The 22,768-nt window shown below is 46.5% G+C and overlaps 1 protein-coding gene across 1 annotated transcript; it reads left to right on the forward strand.

Annotated features, from left to right (window-relative positions):
- The first annotated feature begins 9,063 nt into the window (after positions 1–9,063).
- On the forward strand, positions 9,064–10,011 carry LOC144277527 (olfactory receptor 52R1-like). Its single transcript, XM_077838387.1, has one exon. It carries the CDS (start codon positions 9,064–9,066, stop codon positions 10,009–10,011), a length of 948 nt encoding a protein of 315 aa, XP_077694513.1.
- Positions 10,012–22,768: the final 12,757 nt, after the last annotated feature.

The raw sequence follows: 22,768 nt of genomic DNA on the forward strand, positions 1-22,768 counted from the left end.
TGTAGTCAATGGTTTTTTTGCCTCTGTCTTCACGAACAAGGTCAGCTCCCAGATAGCTGCACTGGGCAGCACAGCATGGGGAGGAGGTGACCAACCCTCTGTGGAGAAAGAAGTGGTTTGGGACTATTTAGAAAAGCTGGATGTGCACAAGGCCATGGGGCCAGATGTGTTGCATCCGTGTGTGCTAAAGGAGTGGGCAGATGTGATCTATAGGCAACCACAGCTGCTGGCTTCTAGCTGGTAAAGGCCAGGGACTTAGAAGTGACAGAGAGAGGGAGGCACACCTGTGTGTGTGGGAGTTAGAAATCATAGAAGAGAGATCTGGACCTGAATGCACCAGGAAGAGAGAGAGAGAGAGAGAGAGAGAGAGAGAGATGGGACAAAACCCACTAGAAAAGGGATTCCCTGTCTATACCGTTCTGGGGAGCAGTTTCCAAGGGAGACACAAACTCTCTCCCTGACCCCAAACAGGCACTTTGTTTTCAGGAAACCTTTCCTTAAGGGAAGCCCGGCTGGATCAGTTCTGGAACAAGAGCACTTGGGGAAACACAGATGGCAGAGGAGTCACATTTGGGTGAAAAAATATCTAGTGGCACTTCCCTGGCCAGGCCCACTCCCCTTCCACATCTGTGTAGCAGCTCCAGGTTTGCTGTTCCATCCCCGCTCAGCTCGTGCAGCTGGACACTCACCAGCCACCGTGTTTGGGGCCCACAAACAGGACCCAAGTGCTTTTGAGTCACAGCACTGTTCAGGCCCTGCCTCTGGCTCTGGGTTTCTAGGCCCACTCTCACAGTGCAGCTTCCATTCTACTGCCTCCCTCTGGCAGCAGAAACCGGCACGCCAGTCACCAAGGCCCTGAGGCCTGTTTGTCTCGGCTCCCCCGGACTCTCCTGTCAAGGAATCATGACGTGATTGGAATAACAGAGACTTGGTGGGATAACTCACATGACTGGAGTACTGTCATGGATGGTTATAAATTGCTCAGAAAGGACAGGCAGGGCAGAAAAGGTGGGGGAGTAGCACTGTATGTAAGGGAGCAGTATGACCTCTCAGAGCTCTGGTACGATACTGCAAAAAAACCTGAGTGTGTCTGGATTAAGTTTAGAAGTGTGAGCAACAGGAGTGATGTAGTGGTGGGAGTCTGCTATAGACCACCGGACCAGTGGGATGAGGTGGATGAGGCTTTCTTCCGGCAGCTCGCAGAAGCTACTAGATCGCATGCCCTGGTTCTCATGGGTGACTTTAATTTTCCTGATATCTCCTGGAAGAGCACTACAGCGGTGCATAGACAATCCAGGAAGTTTTTGGAAAGCGTAGGGGACAATTTCCTGGTGCAAGTGCTAGAGGAGCCAACTAGGGGGGAGCTTTTCTTGACCTGCTGCTCACAAACCGGGAAGAATTAGTAGGGGAAGCAAAAGTGTATGGGAATCTGGGAGGCAGTAACCATGAGTTGGTTGAGTTCAGGATTCTGACACAGGGAAGAAGGGAAAGCAGCAGGACCCTGGACTTCAGGAAAGCAGACTTCGACTCCCTCAGGGAACGGATGGGTAGGATCCAATGGGGGACTAACATGAAGGGGAAAGGAGTCCAGGAGAGCTGGCTGTATTTCAAGGAATCCGTGTTGAGGTTACAGGGACAAACCATCCCGATGTGTCGAAAGAATAGTAAATATGGCAGGCGACCAGCTTGGCTTAACGGTGAAATCCTAGCGGATCTTAAACATAAAAAAGAAGCTTACAAGAAGTGTAAGGTTGGACATATGACCAGGGAAGAGTATAAAAATATTGCTCGGGCATGTAGGAATGAAATTAGGAGGGCCAAATCACACCTGGAGCTGCAGCTAGCGAAAGATGTTAAGAGTAACAAGAAGGGTTTCTTCAGGTATGTTGGCAACAAGAAGAAAGCCAAGGAAAGTGTGGGCCCCTTACTGAATGAGGGAGGCAACCTAGTGACAGAGGATGTGGAAAAAGCTAACGTACTCAATGCTTTTTTTGCCTCTGTCTTCACGAACAAGGTCAGCTCCCAGACTGCTGCACTAGGCATCACAACATGAGGAATAGGTGGCCAGCCCTCTGTGGAGAAAGAGGTGGTTAGGGACTATTTAGAAAAGCTGGACGTGCACAAGTCCATGGGGCCGGACGAGTTGCATCTTAGAGTGCTAAAGGAACTGGCGGCTGTGATTGCAGAGCCATTGGCCATTATCTTTGGAAACTCGTGGCGAACCGGGGAAGTCCCGGATGACTGGAAAAAGGCTAATGTAGTGCCAATCTTTAAAAAAGGGAAGAAGGAAGATCCTGGGAACTACAGGCCAGTCAGCCTCACCTCAGTCCCTGGAAAAATCATGGAGCAGGTCCTCAAAGAATCAATCCTGAAGCACTTGCATGAGAGGAAAGTGATCAGGAACAGTCAGCATGGATTCACCAAGGGAAGGTCATGCCTGATTAATCTAATCGCCTTCTATGATGAGATTACTGGTTCTGTGGATGAAGGGAAAGCACCGGATGTATTGTTTCTTGACTTAGGAAAGTTTTTGACATTGTGTCCCACAGTATTCTTGTCAGCAAGTTAAAGAAGTACAGGCTGGATGAATGCACTATAAGGTGGGTAGAAAGTTGGCTATATTGTTGGGCTCAATGGGTAGTGATAAATGACTCCATGTCTAGTTGGCAGCCGGTGTCAAGTGGAGTGCTCCAGGGGTTGGTCCTGGGGCCAGTTTTGTTCAATATTTTCATAAATGATCTGGAGGGTGGTGTGGATTGCACTCTCAGCAAATTTGCGGATGATACTAAACTGGGAGGAGTGGTAGATACGCTGGAGGGCAGGGTTAGGATACAGAGGGACCTGGACAAATTGGAGGATTGCGCCAAAAGAAATCTGATGAGGTTCAATAAGGATAAGTGCAGGGTCCTGCACTTATGACGGAAGAACCCAATGTACAGCTATAGACTAGGGACCAAATGGCTAGGCAGCAGTTCTGCGGAAAAGGACCTGGGGTGACAGTGGACGAGAAGCTGGATATGAGTCAGCAGTGTGCCCTTGTTGCCAAGAAGGCCAATGGGATTTTGGGCTGTATAAGTACGGGCATTTCCAGCAGATCGAGGGACGTGATCGTCCCCCTCTATTCGATATTGGTGAGGCCTCATCTAGAGTCCTGTGTCCAGTTTTGGGCCCCACACTACAAGAAGGAAGTGGATAAATTGGAAAGAGTCCAGCGAAGGGCAACAAAAATGATTAGGGGTCTGGAACACATGACATATGAGGAGAGGCTGAGGGAACTGGGATTGTTTAGTCTACAGAAGAGAAGAATGAGGGGGGATTTAATAGCTGCTTTCAACTACCTGAGAGGTGGTTCCAGAGAGGATGGTTCTAGACTATTCTCAGTGGTAGAAGAGGACAGGACAAGGAATAATGGTCTCAAGTTGCAGTGGGCGAGGTTTAGGTTGGATATTAGGAAAAGCTTTTTCACTCGGAGGGTGGTGAAATACTTGAGTGCGTTACCTAGGGAGGTGGTAGAATCTTCTTCCTTAGAAGTTTTTAAGGTCAGGCTTGAGAAAGCCCTGGCTGGGATGATTTAATTGGGGATTGGTCCTGTTTTTGAGCAGGGGGTTGGACCAGATGACCTCCTGAGGTCCCTTCCAACCCTGATATTCTATGATTCTATGATTCTATGAATGATTTGCAAAACTTGGGAGTTATTTGTTCAAAATCTAAAGAGGGGCTTCGGCACTGCGCCTCCCCATTAGGCAGTGACCAAGGTCAAGAAGGGGTGGGTTTTTTGCATGGCCGTACTCTGTGGTTGGGAAGCAGCTCCACAGGGGGCTAGCCAACATGGGAAGTCCCCTTACATCTTTATCTCACCAGATCCTGTCATAGCAAGACCCCAAAGATGATTTTAGACTGAGATTCTTTCTGAAAGAGACACTGAGGGGAAAGGTAAACCAGTAGTTGAAGACATGTTAAGGTTTAGGAAGGAGCTGAAAGACACAATGGGTATTGAACAAACTGTCCAAGCACAAGGTGTGGTGTAATAAAAACACCTGGAAATGCCTACCTGTGATAAAGGATTTGCTTTTATTGTGAAATCTCATAATGCAAAGTTAGTTGCTAATGGTAAATCTTATCACAAAAAAATTTGGTACCGATGGTAAACCTATGAAAAGGTGTAGAAGGCATGATTTGGGGGGAAAGCTTTTGGACATACTAGGAGTAATCAACAAGAAGCCGTATGTGCCTTTTGCTTGTCAGCTAACAACTGTTCACAAGCACAAAGCCTGTCACAGGAGGGAAATGATAATAAACCTTGTCTTCTGTTGGGAGGGGGGAAACTGAGGCACAACTCCTCATGGCATTGACTCATATATGTATTGAGTTTTCACTAGTTGGAAAAGCACAATGGTTAACAATGTTGCACAGAAAGTACATTTGCTGACTTTTGAGATCACTAGGCTGATCTACAAAGTGTTGAAAGGTACAGAGAAGTTGGCAAGAACACCTGTGGATAACACTGCAATGTTTGATTTCAGAGCAGTAGCCGTGTTAGTCTTTGTCAGCAAAAATAACGAGGAGTCCTTGTGGCACCTTAGAGACTAACAAATTTATTGGGCATAAGCTTTCATGAGCTAGAACCCACTTCATCAGATGCATGGAGCAGAAAATACAGGAGCACGTATAAATAAATGAAAAGGTGTGCATTGCCTTACAAATGTGATATATGCCATCATGTGCCAGCAATGCCCCTCTGCTATGTACATTGGCCTACTGGACAGTCTCTACTCAAAAGAATAAATGGATGCAAATCAGACATAAGGAATTATAACGTTCCGAAACCAGTAGGAGAACACTTCAATCTCCCTGATCACTCAAGAGCAGACCTAAAAATGGCAATTCTTCAACAAAAAAACTTCAAAAACAGATTCCAATGGGAAACTGCAGAACTGGAATTTATTTGCAAACTGGACACCATCAGATTAGACCTGAAGAAAGACTGGGAGTGGTTGGGTCTTTACGAAACCTAAACCTAATTTCCCCAATATGAATTTCCCCCTACTGTTACTCACACCTTCTTGTCAACTGTCTGAAGTGGGCCACTCGTATTACCACTCCAAAAGTTAGTTTTTCTCTCTTGGTATCCTGCTGTCAAATGTATTGTGCTGATAGACTGACATCACACTTGGTAAGGCAATTCACATCTTTTCATGTATTTATACCCGCTCCTGTGTTTTCCACTCCATGGATCTGATGAAGTGGGTTCTAGCCCATGAAAGCTTATGGCCAAATACATTTGTTAGTCTCTAAGATGCCACAAGCAGTCCTCATTGTTTTGTTCCGCAGGGAATTCCTTCCCACCCTGCCCCCAATGAACAGTCCCTGCAAAACCATGAGTCCATTTTCCTGTGGTCCCTTAGTGAGAGAGAGATCGTGCTTGTGGAAGGGAAGTCAGGATATTTGGGTTCTGTCAGTTATTCTCCATGTGACCTTGGACAAATCATTTCTCCTCGTGCCTCAGTTTACTGAATAGTGAAATGGGGATGGTTCAGAGTGACTTTCTTTTGCTAGGTGTTTTGAAGATCGCTCAATGAATGGTGCTACACACCATGACGATACTTATTGATGAGAAGTACTGATCTCTGATCCTTAGCGACAGCCCATGTGTTTGCTGTAAATGCTTGTGTCTCCTGTTAGTTAACTTTCTCCAGATCTCTCTGTCTATTCTCTATTGATCTTTCCTGAGAATGTACAGGATATCAGACCCCCTGGAGAGTTAGGTATTATCCCTAGTTTTCTTCTCCTCAATGATAATTTTTAAATATATACACACAATTGTACAGAGCAACCTATTCCTCTCTGACTCAGCATGGAGCCAATGAGTTCCCATCTCCCTTGGGGAAGGTTCCTTAATTACTGTTTACTCCTAAAGCTGGATAATTAAAACATAAGCAGAGACATGCTTGTCTACAGCCTGTTTATGTTCAGATGCTCCCTTCTCCTCTCGAGACTGAGCAAACCCCACTGGGATTACACAAAGCTATATTATGAACTACCCACACCCCTGTGTCTGCTCTTGGCATGGGATTTTACTTGAGATGCTGGGGTGAGAGAGGTGTAGGACACGGCTACCTGAGGGGGATTCCTTGGAAGACGCTTCTGATTCAGAATTCACAGGTACCCATCTCTTGCTGAAGAGCTCACCTGATCGACAAACCCTGTGCAAGGTGGGTGTGGTGGGATAGAGAGTAAGTTTGTGGTTCTTTCCGCTCTGCAAAACCATGAGAAATCCAAGAGCCCTTGCCATCAGTGATGAGTTTGCTAAAGAATCACTGGCCAAAATGTCATTCTTTTCTGTGCACCCCTGTTCATCCCGCCTAATGGCCTCCAGCCCCAAGGTTGTGCATTTCAGTGACACAGTGAATGCTTTAGGATGAAAGATGTTATTAGCTGTGCAATACAAGGCCAAATTCTGAGTCCATGACCAGTGCTGTGCTCAAGCCCCAGTGAGGCAAAACTCCCCTTGGAGAAAGAAACGAGAACAGATGTCAGGAGCCAACTGTGTGTTAGTGCACAGACACGGTCACCCCCTCCTCTTGTATTTCAGGACTCTGTCTGTTAATGGGGCAGAGGGACAGGGGCTCGTCCCTGACTTTTATCTGCTGGAAAGCTTGGAGGTGTCAGGGCTCCTCACTCGAACAATAATGAGAATTTTTCACATGGGTAACACATACTTTCTCCTAGCTTCATTCCAGAAGTTGGCTGAACTGTTATGTCTGAAGGTATCAAAAAATAATTGTGCTGGAAGCAGACACCCAGCATGGGAAATCTCAGTCCAAACACCTAAAAACTGGAAAACTCATAAGCAACTGAAAATGAGCTCCTCTAATGGAAGGTGTCAGACAGCCTTGACTATAGGTTATGCCACCAGCACCACCTGCAACGGCCAATCCATTTGTGAATCCCATTCTTCTATGCTCCTCTCTCCAACGAAGTTGGCAGCAAGGAGTTCTTCAGGCCAAATATGAATTATGTTTGCAATTATCTTTTCTCAATGTAATAAGTTCAGACTTTCAATTTAATTAAATGTTCCCTTGTTCATGTTATGAGACACACTAATTATAAATGCCTGATCTACTTTCTTTATCAATAGATCCATAGGGTTTAAGGTCAGAAGTAAACATTTGATCATCCAGTATGACCTCCTGTAAAACCCCAGCTTATTAAATTTCACTCAATTACCTCTATATTGAGCCAAAAGACTTATGTGTGACTAAGACCTGGTCAACACTAGGATTTTACATCATAGATTGATAGAGCCATGGAGTTATAAGGGAACAAAAAGGACAGCTAGTATATCCTCCTGACATGATGCAGGATTTCTTTTGTCTTAGTCATCTAAGACAGATGGCTATTCCCACCTCTTTGGAAAACCTCCACAGAAGGAGCTTCCATGACTTCCCTTGGAGTCTGTTCCATTGGCCTCCTGTTCTTAAAGTTAGGAAGATTTCCCTGAAACTTAATTTAAATTTGCTATGCTGGAATTTGAACCCATTGCCTCTTCTCCTGCGCCTCTGTGGTAAGGCAGAATAAATTTACTCCACCTTTTGATGGCAGCCTCTCAAGAATTGGAAGACCACTCTCATGTCCCCCATTAATCACCTCTTTTCCATATAAACATACGGATTCCTTCAGCTTGCTCATACAGTTTGCATTCCATTCTTTGCATAACATATGTTACTTGCCTATGGATCCTTTCCAGTTTCTCTACATCCTTTCTAAACATTGGTGATCAAAACTGGACACATGTCTCCAATTGAGACCTAACCAGCACTGAGTAGAAGAATAACATCATGTGCCATGACTTGCATGTTACTCTTCTGCTAATATAACCTAACATTGCTTTTGCCTTTTTTGAAACAGCAAAAAAATCCACACCTTAGAAAGATGTAGCTATATAATAGAATCATGGAACTGGAAGGGATCTCAAGAGGTCTTCAAGTCCAGTCCCCTACACTCATGGCAGGAACAGCACCATCTAGAACATCCCTGACAAGTTTTTGTCTAACCTACTCCTAAAAATCTACAATGATGGACATTCCGTAACCTCCCTAGTTCCCCTAACCACCCTGACAGTCAGGAAACTTTTTCAAATGTCCATCCTAAACCACACTTGCTGCAATTTAATTCCGTTGCTTCTTGTCTTCTCTTCAGAAGTTAAGGAGAACACTTTTTCTCCCTCCATGTAACACCTTTTAGGTATTTGAAAATTGTTATCATGTCCCTCCTCAGTCTTCTCTTTTTCAGACTAAACAAACCTAGCTCTTTCAGTCTTCCCTCAGAGGTCATGTTTTCAACACCCCGAATCATCCTTTTCTCCAGTTTTTCCAGATTATTTTGAATGTTTGAATGTTTATCAGATTCTCCAAAGGATTGGCAACCCCTCCCAACGTGGTGTCATTTGGAAACTTAAAAACTTTACTCTCCATGCCTTGAACTAAATAGTTGATGATTACTTTCAAAAGAACCAGACCCGGAACTCATCCCTGTGGAACCCCACTTCTTATGCCCTTCCAGCATCACTGTGAAGCACTGATAACTGCTCCCTGCAAGTGGTTTTCCAACCAGTTATGCACCCACCTTATAGTAGCTCCACCTAGGTTGTATTTCCCTCGTTTCTTAATGAAAAGGTCATGTGAGACTGTATCAAATGCCATACTAATGTCTAGACATATCACATCTACTGCTTCCCCTGATCCACAAAGCTTCTTACCCTGTCAAGGAAAGCTGTCAGGTTGGTTTGACATGTTCATTGATCATAGTTATTTTCTCTGAGTAATTAAAATGTAATTTTTCAGTGTGTTCAGAGAGATTAATCTGCTTCTCTAACGAGAACAGCCTCCACTAGTAGTCGTAGTAGACTAATACTAGTCTCGTATTAACGTTGTCTCTCCATTCAGGCATTTATGTTGTGACCGTCACCCGAGACCCTGGGAACACACAGAAAGCGAGAGGAACATACGGTGCAAGCAGGAGACAGCCTTATGCCTCAGAGTTGGACACCTTCTCCCCTGCTCCATGTCAGAATCCAACACAACCGACTTCACCAAACCCTCCACCTTCATCCTGCTGGGCATTCCTGGCCTGGAGGCAGCCCATGTCTGGATCTCCATCCCCTTCTCTGCTATGTACACCACAGCCATCTTGGGGAACTTCACCATCCTGTTCATCGTGAAGAGGGAGCCGAGCCTCCACAGTCCCATGTTCTATTTCCTCTCCATGCTGGCCATCACTGATCTGGCCATGTCCACATCCACCCTGCCCAAAATGCTGAGCATCTTCTGGTTCAATTCCAGGGAGATCAGTTTCAGTGCCTGCCTCACCCAGATGTACTTCGTTCACTCCTTCTCAGGGATGGAGTCTGGGATCCTCGTGGCCATGGCTTTGGATCGCTACGTGGCCATCTGCCGTCCCCTGAGACATTCCACCATCCTGACACGCCCCCTGGTGGTGAAGATCGGCCTGGCCGTGGTGCTGCGCAGCGTCATACTAACCCTACCCTACCCCTTCCTGGCAAGGTGGTGGCCATATTGCAGAACCAGCATCATCCCCAACACCTATTGTGCACATCTAGCTGTGGTGAAGCTGGCCTGCGCTGACATCCACATCAGTAGGTACTATGGCGTGTTTGATCTTTTCTCTGTGATTGGAGTAGATGTGTTTTCTATCACCGTGTCCTATGCTCAGATCCTCCGCACCATCTTCCGCCTTCCAACAAAGGATGCCCGGCTCAAAACTTTTGGGACCTGCATCTCTCATCTTTGTGCCATCTTTGCTTTGTACATCCCAATTTTCTTCTTCGCTCTTACACAGCGGTTTGGCCACAATGTGCCTCTGTATTTACACATTCTCTTTACCAGTGTGTACCAGGTGGTGCCCCCTGTGCTACACCCCATGATTTACGGGGTGAGGACCAAACAGATCCGGTGCAGGCTGCTCCAGCTCTTTACTCATAAAGAGACTTAAATGTTTTCCCCTTGTGCTCTGGCTCTCAGATTAAGCTTTGTACAGTTGGTGCATGGTGCTGGGGCCTCTTCCTTGGATCACTTACTGGGCAGAGAGAGAGACACTATACCCTTTACTGTCCTTACTGTGCTTTATCAATGTGATGATTTGGGGAATCAGTCTATGTATACTACACTGGGCTACCACCTGTCTAATTGCTCATAGGTGGATCCCTGAAAGTACAGTCTTACCCCATCTCTTCCGTTAAGCCTCAACTCTGTTGTGTGTCCAGCCCCAGTATGAGCCGCCGGTGAAGGAAAGAGGCAAGGCTTCCGCGGCTGGAGCAGCAGAAGAAACCCTCAGCTCAGAGTCTGCAAGCCCTAGTCACAGCCACAGAGCAGAAGCAGGAGCTGAGGGAGGAGGGGGCAGAGGAGCCCTACTCATTTTGTCTCCTCTATCTTCCATTCTGCTTCTGCCCAGGGGTTGTCTTATTTCCCCTCTCCTTGAAAGAACCTCAGGGGGTGGGTTTCTTTCTCTCTGCTCCCTGACCCTATAGGGCTTGCTCTCTTCCCTCCACCTCCCTTTCCCTTTGTGGACATAGAGACGGGTTGCGCAGCACCACCAGTACAGTCCCCACACCCGTGCTATGCTCCCTCTTTCCCCATCTCCGTGAGCCACAGGGTCATAAGAGAGGTCAAGCAGAGGATCAACATAGGTCACCGACAACGTCCCCCACTGTCCTGCGGGATCAGCTGTACCGGGAGTCTTTGGCTAACCAATAAAGTCCCAGAAACGACGATGGTTTATTGCTAAAAACAGCCAAGTCAGCATGTTGTACATTGGCCATTCAGCAGTCTCCGTTTGACCAAGTCAGGAGGGGAGGGGGTTTGGGTGACACAGAAAGGGCATCTTGACACCTTGTCCTTCCTGATAAGAATTGTCTTGAAGTTGCTGATACATGCATTTTAGAAGAGCAGGATGTGCCCCAGGAATGTCTATTGGGGCCTCAGGGCTGCAAACTCTGGAAAAACCCACACCTGGTTAATCAATAATCAGAAGGAACTTCTTGCTTGACCACTGAAACTGCTTACTTAACAAGTTTGCTTTCAAGGACATATCATTCTTTTACTAATGTATAAATAAGGAGGAAAAGTTTGAGATGGTGGGACTCTTCAGGACTGGACTCTCCCTCTGGATGCATCTAGTGTTTCCCACAGGCAGACGGGCTGCCGCTCTGTCACTCGAGAGTGACACTCAGCTTTGGTAATTATCAAGGGTTGGGGGTGTTTTACTAACCTGTTGCAGATGTGTGTATAAGTGCTTGGGACTAAGTAAAGTTTAGTTTTAAATGAACGCACACTTTTGTTGTCTTGTTTGTGCCAGCCCTCTATCGGTCGGAAGGCCGTGTCTCCCCTGATTTATTTCCTGACACCACCTCACACAGAGTAAAAGTTACCAAGAGCTTTGGTTAGAAAGAATCCCGGGTAACAGAGCTTCACCATTTTCTGGTGCACACCTGTGGTTTTAAGGGCAAGGTGAAGCTCCCTCTCCAGCATTGGGAAGACTGCCATCTTCTCTTCAGGGCCACGATGGCTGTTTTGGAGTAGTGAAGCAAACCGTGAGGCAAGACATCCTAGTCTACCGTTGGGCCCGCAACTTCTGCGACAAGCCTTTCAGGTTGGTCAGCGATTGTTGCAAGGCTGGCTGGGGATCCTCCTGCCCATGAGTATCCTCTTCAGCCCTCAGAATGTAGCCAAGTACCTTTTCAACTTGAACACCAGAGGCTCTGAGGTAGGTCTCTGCAGATAACAGGTGGTCTCCTTCCTTTGTGATGCAGGGTACTCTGTGGTTTGCATGTAGGAAACCCACATGGATCCAATCACCTAGACTAGTTGGCAGCTGGAGTAGGGGGACCGAGTATATTTGAGACACTGCAGGACTCATTCAGCTGGGGTGGCCACCCTGTTCTCCCTGGACCTACAGCCTGAGATGCTGGGAGTTGCCGAGGTCATGCCAGGTTGTCTGCTGTGTGGAGGGGCTGACATTGAATCTGTCCAATATTTACCCCCCGAATTCAGACCAAGAGTGGGTGTGTTTCTATCAACAGCTGTCTGCCTTCCTCGGCACTTTGGATCCTCACTAGTCCCTGTGCCTGGGTGGGGATTTTAACACAATCTTTGAGAACCAGAATCGCTCAGGGATCGAGAGCTACCAGGCTGCTGCAGGCATCCTCAGAGAGATCTTCAGTCATCACTCCCTGGACTTCTGGCACAGTCAATACCCGGATAACAATTCCACCTTTACCTATGTCCAGGTGGAGGTTGATTGGTTGCGCCATCTTGGTTGGACTGCCTGTATGTACTTTGTTTCCATCTTGCCCAGGTCCACTCCTCCATCATTCGACCAGCCCAGTTCTCGGCCCACCATTTAGTGGCCATGATGGCCTCTTTCATCTCGGAGCTCATCTTCAGTTCTTCACCCTTCAGACCCCGCCGCACATACTTCAAGGGGTGGGACAATCTTATTGCCTACTGCTCGGGTTTTCCTTCAATGGGTCCTACAACAGGGTGCTCCACATACACCCCTCACTCCAGGACCCCTATCTTTCATAACCAGCGTGGACTGCACACCCTGCAGCTTGTTCATTTCTGAATTCCACCAAGGGAGCAACTTCTCATGCTCATCCTCCACATGCTTCACTTCTTCAGATGCCCTGATACCAAGTGACGGGACCTAGTACCATCTCTGGAGGGTGAGGAACACCAGTGGGCCACAAAGTATTCCAACCTGGTCCCACGGCCAACCAGAGATAGTGTTTGGTGGCTCCTTCATGCAGCCATGAGCACTGGCATGTACATGGCACACTTCACCCCCATTCCAGATGCCTGCCCATTTTGTGGCATGAGGCAGACACTGGAATACGCCCTCTAGAATTCTCAAGGATGCAGCCCCCGTTCCAACTCCTTCACAACTTCAACAGGAGGTTCTGACTGCACTTTCCACCATGCCTTTTCATATCTGCTAACTGCTTTAGCTCAACGTACAGGATGTGGTCTGCAGGTCCCTTGTGTTACAGGCAAAATATACTCTGTAAAATTATTAAGCAAGCATATAATGAAGCCCATAAGAATATAAGAAACTTATAAGAAAAGATATATAGAAGAGCAAATAGTCTGGACTGTAGGCCACCACAGCTGCTGGCTTCTAGCTGGTAAAGGCCAGGGACTTAGAAGTGACAGAGAGAGGGAGGCACGCCTGTGTGTGTGGCAGTTACAAATCAAAAGAGAGAGCTGTATCTGAATGCACCAGGAGAAGAGAGAGAGAGAGAGAGATGGGACAAAACCCACTAGAAAAGGGATTCCCTGTCTATACCGTTCTGGGGAGCAGTTTCCAAGGGAGACACAAACTCTCTCCCTGACCCCAAACAGGCACTTTGTTTTCCAAAAACCTTTCCTTAAGGGAAGCCCGGCTGGATCAGTTCTGGAACAAGAGCACTTGGGGAAACACAGATGGGAGAGGAGTCACATTAGGGTGAAAAAATATCTTGTGGCACTTCCCTGGCCAGGCCCACTCCCCTTCCGCATCTGTGTAGCAGCTCCAGGTTTGCTGTTCCATCCCCGCTCAGCTCGTGCAGCTGGACACTCACCAGCCACTTTATTTGGGGCCCACAAATAGGACCCAGGTGCTTTTGAGTCACAACAGTGTTCAGGCCCTGCCTCTGGCTCTGGGTTTCTAGGCCCACTCTCACAGTGCAGCTTCCATTCTACTGCCTCCCTCTGGCAGCAGAAACCGGCACGCCAGTCACCAAGGCCCTGAGGCCTGTTTGGCTCGGCACTCCTGGACTCTCCAATTGCTGCAGCCTACTGTTCCCAAAGCTCTCCCTTGGGCGTATTCTGTTTTCAGGTTCTCCTTTTCGGGGCACATGGTCTCTAGAGCAAACAGCCCCAGGCCTTGCAAAAGTGGTTATGGGACCAATGTCCAGAAAGAGATAAGCAACTTGCAGTCTATTGACCCAGATTCACCCTTTAGAGACAGGTTAGAAAAGTATGTAAATGGTAATTAGGACTATTCCATATTAGATTGGCTAGAGCTTTGAAATGTAGCCTTCTATTATTAAAGAACTGGAAGAAGTTAGTGACTCTAGTAGTCTCCGTTTACCGACAGCTTGTTCGAGTTTAACAGTGTAACCAAACAATTCCTGTCTAGAGCTGTATTAGGTGAATTCAGAGATGAAAAAGAAATATTATTTGATGGAACTTGAGTGCAATAATATAATTTTTCTCTATGTTCTTTTAATGTTTCTTTCGAATTCTCTATAAACTGCTCAAAGGATAATAACCTTATGTTAATCCAGACAGTTAATTACCAGTGATGTTTAGGAAATACAAGGTTATTTCCAAAGCCTATTGTTCACCCAAGTAATGGAGAGCTCCTGGTAATCCACCTCTGTGAGAGGCATAACACTTGAATTGAGATCCCTACTGAAGGGGACACTGAGGGGAAAGGAAAACAAGTAACTCAACATGTTAAGATTCAGGAAGGAGTTGAAAGACATAATGCATTTTCAACAAACCAACCTGTCGAAGCAGAAGGCATGGTGTAATAAACCAGGGAACTGATGGGCAAGATCTCCTGGGAGAATAACATGAAGGGGAAAGGAGTCCAGGAGAGCTGGCTGTATTTTAAAGAATCCTTATTGAGGTTACAGGGACAAAACATCCCGATGTGTAGAAAGAGTAGTAAATATGGCAGGTGACCAGCTTGGCTTAACAGTGAAATCCTTGCTGATCTTACATACAAAAAAGAAGCTTACAAGAAGTAGAAGATTGGACAAATGACCAGGGATAAGTATAAAAATATTGCTCGGACATGCATGAGTGAAATCAGGAGGGCCAAATCACACTTGGAGTTGCAGCTAGCAAGAGATGTTAAGAGTAACAAGAAGGGTTTCTTCTGGTATGTTAGCAACAAGAAGAAAGTCAAGGAACGTTTGGGCCCCTTACTGAATGAGGGAGGCCACCTAGTGACAGAGGATGTGGAAAAAGGTAATGTACGCAATGTTTTTCTTGCCTCTGTCTTCACGAACAAGGTCAGCTCCCAGGCTGCTGCACTGGGCAGCCCAGCATGGGAATCATAGAATCATAGAATCATAGAATATCAGGGTTGGAAGGGACCACTGAAGGTCATCTAGTCCAACCCCCTGCTCGAAGCAGGACCAATTCCCAGTTAAATCATCCCAGCCAGGGCTTTGTCAAGCCTGACCTTAAAAACCTCTAAGGAAGGAGATTCTACCACCTCCCTAGGTAACGCATTCCAGTGTTTCACCACCCTCTTAGTGAAAAAGTTTTTCCTAATATCCAATCTAAACCTCCCCCCCTGCAACTTGAGACCATTACTCCTTGTTCTGTCATCTGCTACCATTGAGAACAGTCTAGAGCCATCCTCTTTGGAACCCCCTTTCAGGTAGTTGAAAGCAGCTATCAAATCCCCCCTCATTCTTCTCTTCTGCAGGCTAAAATATCCCAGCTCCCTCAGCCTCTCCGCATAAGTCATGTGTTCTAGACCCCTAATCATTTTTGTTGCCCTTCGCTGGACTCTCTCCAATTTCTCCACATCCTTCTTGTAGTGTGGGGCCCAAAACTGGACACAGTACTCCAGATGAGGCCTCACCAATGTCGAATAGAGGGGAACGATCATGTCCCTCGATCTGCTCGCTATGCCCCTACTTATACATCCCAAAATGCCATTGGCCTTCTTGGCAACAAGGGCACACTGCTGACTCATATCCAGCTTCTCGTCCACTGTCACCCCTAGGTCCTTTTCCGCAGAACTGCTGCCTAGCCATTCGGTCCCTAGTCTGTAGCGGTGCATTGGATTCTTCCATCCTAAGTGCAGGACCCTGCACTTATCCTTATTGAACCTCATCAGATTTCTTTTGGCCCAATCCTCTAATTTGTCTAGGTCCTTCTGTATCCTATCCCTCCCCTCCAGCGTATCTACCACTCCTCCCAGTTTAGTATCATCCGCAAATTTGCTGAGAGTGCAATCCACACCATCCTCCAGATCATTTATGAAGATATTGAACAAAACCAGCCCCAGGACCGACCCTTGGGGCACTCCACTTGATACCAGCTGCCAACTAGACATGGAGCCATTGATCACTACCCGTTGAGCCCGACAATCTAGCCAGCTTTCTACCCACCTTATAGTGCATTCATCCAGCCCATACTTCCTTAACTTGCTGACAAGAATACTGTGGGAGACCGTGTCAAAAGCTTTGCTAAAGTCAAGAAACAATACATCCACTGCTTTCCCTTCATCCACAGAACTAGTAATCTCATCATAAAAGGTGATTAGATTAGTCAGGCACGACCTTCCCTTGGTGAATCCATGCTGGCTGTTCCTGATCACTTTCCTCTCATGCAAGTGCTTCAGGATTGATTCTTTGAGGACCTGCTCCATGATTTTTCCAGGGACTGAGGTGAGGCTGACAGGCCTGTACTTCCCAGGATCCTCCTTCTTCCCTTTTTTAAAGATTGGCACTACATTAGCCTTTTTCCAGTCATCCGGGACTTCCCCGGTTCGCCACGAGTTTTCAAAGGTAATGGCCAATGGCTCTGCAATCACAGCCGCCAATTCCTTCAGCACTCTCGGATACAACTCGTCCGGCCCCATGGACTTGTGCACGTCCAGCTTTTCTAAATAGTCCCTAACCACCTCTATCTCCACAGAGGGCTGGCCATCTCTTCCCCATTTTGTGATGCCCAGAGCAGCAGTCTGGGAGCTGACCTTGTTAGTGAAGACAGAGGCAAAAAAAGCATTGAGTACTTTAGCTTTTTCCACATCCTCTAGGTTGCCTCCCTCATTCAGTAAGGGGCCCACATTTTCCTTGGCTTTCTTCTTGTTGCCAACATACCTGAAGAAACCCTTCTTGTTACTCTTGACATCTCTTGCTAGCTGCAGCTCCAGGTGCGATTTGGCCCTCCTGATATTATTCCTACATGCCCGAGCAATATTTTTATACTCTTCCCTGGTCATATGTCCAACCGTACACTTCTTGTAAGCTTCTTTTTTATGTTTAAGATCCGTTAGGATTTCACCATTAAGCCAAACTGGTAGCCTGCCATATTTATAGGTTTCAGAGTAACAGCCGTGTTAGTCTGTATTCGCAAAAAGAAAAGGAGTACTTGTGGCACCTTAGAGACTAACCCGTTTATTTGAGCATGAGCTCAACCATCCCTCCAACGCATTATTAAGGATCTACAACCTATCCTAAAGGATGACCCAACACTCTCACAAATCTTGGGAGACAGGCCAGTCCTTGCCTACAGACAGCCCCGCAACCTGAAGCAAATACTCACCAACAACCACATACCACACAACAGAACCACTAACCCAGGAACTTATCCTTGCAACAAAGCCCGTTGCCAATTGTGCCCACATATCTATTCAGGGGACACCATCACAGGGCCTAACATCAGCCACACTATCAGAGGCTCGTTCACCTGCACATCCACCACTGTGATATATGCCATCATGTGCCAGCAATGCCTCTCTGCCATGTACATTGGTCAAACTGGACAGTCTCTACGTAAAAGAATAAATGGACACAAATCAGATGTCAAGAATTATAACATTCATAAACCAGTCGCAGAACACTTCAATCTCTCTGGTCACGCAATCACAGACATGAAGGTCGCTATCTTAAAACAAAAAAACTTCAAATCCAGACTCCAGCGAGAAACTGCTGAATTGGAATTCATTTGCAAATTGGATACTATTAATTTAGGCTTAAATAGAGACTGGGAGTGGCTAAGTCATTATGCAAGGTAGCCTATTTCCTCTTGTTTTTTCCTTCCCCCCCCCAGCTGTTCTGGTTTAACTTGGATTTAAACTTGGAGAGTGGTCAGTTTGGATGAGCTATTACCAGCAGGAGAGTGAGTTTGTGTGTGTATGGGAGTGGGTTTTTGGAGGGGGGTGAGGGAGTGAGAGAACCTGGATTTGTGCAGAAAATGGCCTAACTTCATTATCATGCACATTGTGTAAAGAGTTGTCACTTTGGATGGGCTATCACCAGCAGGAGAGTGAATTTGTGTTGGGGGGGTGGAGGGTGAGAAAACATGGATTTGTGCTGGAAATGGCCTAACCTGTTGATCACTTTAGATAAGCTATTACCAGCAGGACAGTGGGGTGGGAGGAGGTATTGTTTCATATTCTCTGTGTATATATAAAGTCTGCTGCAGTTTCCACGGTATGCATCCGATGAAGTGAGCTATAGCTCACGAAAGCTCATGCTCAAATAAATTGGTTAGTCTCTAAGGTGCCACAAGTACTCCTTTTCTTTTTGCCATATTTATTATTCTTTCGACTCATCGGGATGGTTTGTCCATGTAACCTCAACACGGATTCCTTGAAATACAGCCAGCTCTCTTGGACTCCTTTCCCCTTCAAGTTAGTCCCCCAGGGGATCCTGGCCATCCGTTCCCTGAGGGAGTCGAAGTCTGCTTTCCTGAAGTCCAGGGTCCGTATCCTGCTGCTTACCTTTCTTCCCTGCGTCAGGATCCTGAACTCAACCAACTCATGGTCACTGCCTCCCAGATTCCCATCCCCTTTTGCTTCCCCCACTAATTCTACCCGGTTTGTGAGCAGGAGGTCAAGAAAAGCGCCCCCCCTAGTTGGCTCCTCTAGCACTTGCGCCAGGAAATTGTCCCCTACGCTTTCCAAAAACTTCCTGGATTGTCTATGCACCGCTGTATTGCTCTCCCAGCAGATATCAGGAAAATTAAAGTCACCCATGAGAACCAGGCATGCGATCTAGTAGCTTCCGTGAGCTGCCAGAAGAAAGCCTCATCTACCTCATCCCCCTGGTCCGGTGGTCTATAGCAGACTCCCACCACTACATCACTCTTGTTGCACACACTTCTAAACTTAATCCAGAGACACTCAGGTTTTTCTACAGTTTCGTACCGGAGCTCTGAGCAGTCATACTGCTCCCTTACATACAGTGCTACTCCCCCACCTTTTCTGCCCTGCCTGTCCTTCCTGAACAGTTTATAACCATCCATGACAGTACTCCAGTCATGTGAGTTACCCCACCAAGTCTCTGTTATTCCAATCACGTCATAGTTCCTTGACATCACCAGGACCTCCAGTTCTCCCTGCTTGTTTCCAAGGCTTTGTGCATTTGTATATAAGCACTTGAGATAACCTGTTGATCGCCCCTCATTCTCAGTATGAGGCAGGACAGGTGGTGGAAGGAGGTGACCAGCCCTGTGTGGAGTAAGAAGTGGTTCGGGACGATTTAGAAAAGCTGGACGTGCACAAGTCCATGGGGCCGGATGCATTCCATCCGAGAGTGCTCAAGGAGTTGGCGGATGTGATTGCAGAGCAATTGGCAATTATCTTTGAAAACTCATGGCGATCGGGGGAAGTCCCTGATGACTGGAAAAAGGCTGATGTAGTGCCCATCTTTAAAAAAAGGGAAGAAGGAGGATCCTGGGAAGTACAGGCCTGTCAGCCTCACCTCAGTCCCCAGAAAAATCATGGAGCAGGTTCTCAAGGAATCGATTCTGAAGCACTTAGAGGACAGGAAAGTGATCAGGAAGAGTCAGCATGGACTCACCAAGAGCAAGTCATGCCTGACTAATCTAATTGCCTGCTCAAACAAGATAACTGGCTCTGTGGCAGAAGGGAAAGCAGTGGCCGTGTTGTTCCTTGACTTTAGCAAAGCTTTTGACACGGTCTCCCACAGTATTCTTGTTAGCAAGTTAAAGAAGTCTGGGCTGGATGAATGGACTATAAGGTGGATAGAAAGCTGGCTAGATTGTCAGGCTCAACGGGTAGTGATCAATGGCTCCATATCTAGTTGGCAGCCGGTATCAAGTGGAGTGCCCCAAGGCTCAATCCTGGGGTTGTTTTTCTTCAATATCTTCATAAATGATCTGGAGGATGGTGTGGATTGCACCTTTAGCAAGTTTACAGATGACACTAAACTGGCAGGAGTGGCAGATACGCTGGAGGGTAGGGATAGGATACAGAGGGACCTAGACAAATTGGAGGATTGGTCCAAAAGAAATCTGATGAGGTTCAAGAAGGATAAGTGCAGAGTCCTGCACTTAGGACGGAAGAGTCCAATGCACCGCTACAGACTAGGGACTGAATGGCTCAGGAGCAGTTCTGCAGAAAAGGACCTAGGGGTTACAGTGGACGAGAAGCTGGATATGAGTCAACAGTGTGCCCTTGTTGCCAAGAAGGCCAATGGTATTTTGGGATGTATAAGTAGGGGCATTTCCAGCAGATCGAGGGATGTGATCATTCCCCTCTATTCGACACTGGTGAGGCCTCACCTGGAGTACTGTGTCCAGTTTTGGGCCCCACAAGAAGGATGTGGAAAAATCGGAAAGAGTCCAGCGGATGGCAACAAAAATTATTAGGGGACTGGAACACATGAGTTATGAGGAGAGGCTGAGGGAAATGGAGTTATTTAGTCTGTAGAAGAGAAGAATGAGAGTGAATTTGATAGCTACTTTCAACTACCTGAAAGGGGGTTCCAAAGAGTATGGATCTAGACTGTTCTCAGTGGTTGCGGATGACAGAACAAGGAGTAATGGTCTCAAGTTGCAGTGGGGGAGGGTTAGGTTGGATATTAGGAAAAGCTTTTTCACTAGGAGAGTGGTGAAGCACTGGAATGCGTTACCTAGAGAGGTGATCGTATGTCCTTCCTTAGAAGTTTTTAAGGTCAGACTTGAAAAAGACCTGGCTGGAATGATTTCGTTGGGGATTGGCCCTGCTTTGAGCAGGGGGTTGGACTAGATGATGTCCTGAGGTTCCTTCCAACCCTGATATTCTATGATTCTATGATTCTATGAAATATATATTGAAACACTTACCTGTAATGTAAGTTTTGCTGTTATTGGTAAGTATCATGATGCAAAGTTTGCTGCTAATGGTAAAGCTTATAACAAAGAGTTCGGTATTCATGGAAAATTCTAAAAAAAGGTGCAACATGCCTGATTTTTGGAAAAGGTTTTGGACATACTAGTCTCTGTATATATATTGTGACAAAGCTCTGTCCTTGCCTCCGTGTGTCCCGCATTTCCTGGAGAATTTCGCTAGCCTCAGAGGCTCACTGTGACCCTCCACGTAACCCTTCTGTCTCTAGAGACAGGGATCACAGTCTACTGAGCCATTTTCATCATAAGCCAGCGAGGGAGGTGAGGAGAAGTTATCATTCCTTGCACAGTCTCTGTTGTCTCCCAGTCTCAGTGATTAATCAGGGGGCAAAGGGTGGACATTTATTACATTTGTTAGTCTCTAAGATGCCACAAGGACTCCTCATTGTTTTTACTACAATGTTTGTAACACTTGGGAGTTGTATGGTCAAAAAGTCAAGAGAGCCTTGTGCACACTGCTTCTGCATCAGTCAGTAGTTTACTCTCCTTCAGTAAACTAAGGGGGGATGTGTGATTCTCTGTTCCCCAGAGCAACACCCTGTCTTCACCATATTTACCACAGGGTGATATGATTATGATGTGATTTTTACAAAGTATATCAAATATGTGCTGTATCAATGGAAAAGTTATGATTTGCTGAATATGATTACCCTATTTGTATGCATATATCATTTTTGTACTTAAAGTTCTGAAAGCATGCAATGGCATGTGGCCAGCTCATGAGCCAGTGGACTCCATCTTGTGGCTCTTCTTTTCCACTGACTATGCTGGGAACTTTGGCTTGGAAAACTGAAGCTTCTTCTGCATGGCAGAAGCAATAAAATGTGGAAGCGACATCATCACTTGGCCTCACTCCCCTCACAAATCAACATGTTAGAAAGTGGGATTGAAGTGGGGCTGTGTTTCTAGGCTGAAGGGAGTTCTAGCCTGTGTCTGGAAGATTGGAGGATTGTTTATACCATCAGGATGACACACTGGTTGATTCAAAGCCTGTCTAGTGTAGAGAACTTATTTTGTGATTTTGTTTTTTTCTCAGATTTCAAATTTTTTCTTTACACTATTACTTATAATCATGTAAACAACCGTTCTTTCTGTAATTAATAAATCTGATTTCTATTTTTTTTACTTAATACAGGATGTTGTTTGAAACCTAAAAGGGAAATCTCCTCAGGCTGATGTATTGTCCTCTCCACATTGAGGGAGGGGCAGACTGGGAGATAAAGTTACACTGGTCAGGCTTTTGGCCAGGGCAAGATGGTTCAACTCTTGGGTCCTAGGCTGGGGAGCTGCGGGGAACTGGGTGGAGCCGCTCTATTGCTGTTCCATGCATGGCTGATGAAAGCATTCATGTAACTGCAGCTGGGTGTGTCCCTGTCTGTGTATGGCCGTGTAAGTGCAAAACCTGAGTGGGTTGCAACTTGTCACAGCCTCACAGTGTGAGAGGGGGGCCCAGACTGGTGTGCCAGAGGGCTTGGCAGTCCCCATTTCCAGGTTGAACTGCAGAGAATTGCTTCCCACCCTGCCCCCAATGAACAGTCCCTGCAAGACCATGAGTTCATTTGCCAGTTGTCATGTGGTCACTTAGTGAGAGGGAGACCATGCTTATGGAAGGGAAGTCAGGATATTTGGGTTCTGTCAGTTATTCTCCACGTGACCTTGGACAAGTCATTTCTCCCCGTGCCTCAGTTTACTGAATAGTGTAATGGGGATGGTTCAGAGTGACTTTCTTTCGCTAGGTGTTTTGAAGATCACTCAATCAAAGGTGTTACACAGCTGGATGATACTTACTGATGAGACGGACTGATCTCTGATCCTTACGACACCCC

Source organism: Eretmochelys imbricata, chromosome 1 (assembly GCF_965152235.1).
Source record: "Eretmochelys imbricata isolate rEreImb1 chromosome 1, rEreImb1.hap1, whole genome shotgun sequence".
NCBI classification, from domain to species: domain Eukaryota; kingdom Metazoa; phylum Chordata; order Testudines; family Cheloniidae; genus Eretmochelys; species Eretmochelys imbricata.

Excerpts from the sequence above, each read along its gene's own strand:
- LOC144277527 (XM_077838387.1), top strand. The coding sequence starts at position 9,064 with ATGTCAGAATCCAACACAACCGACTTCACCAAACCCTCCACCTTCATC.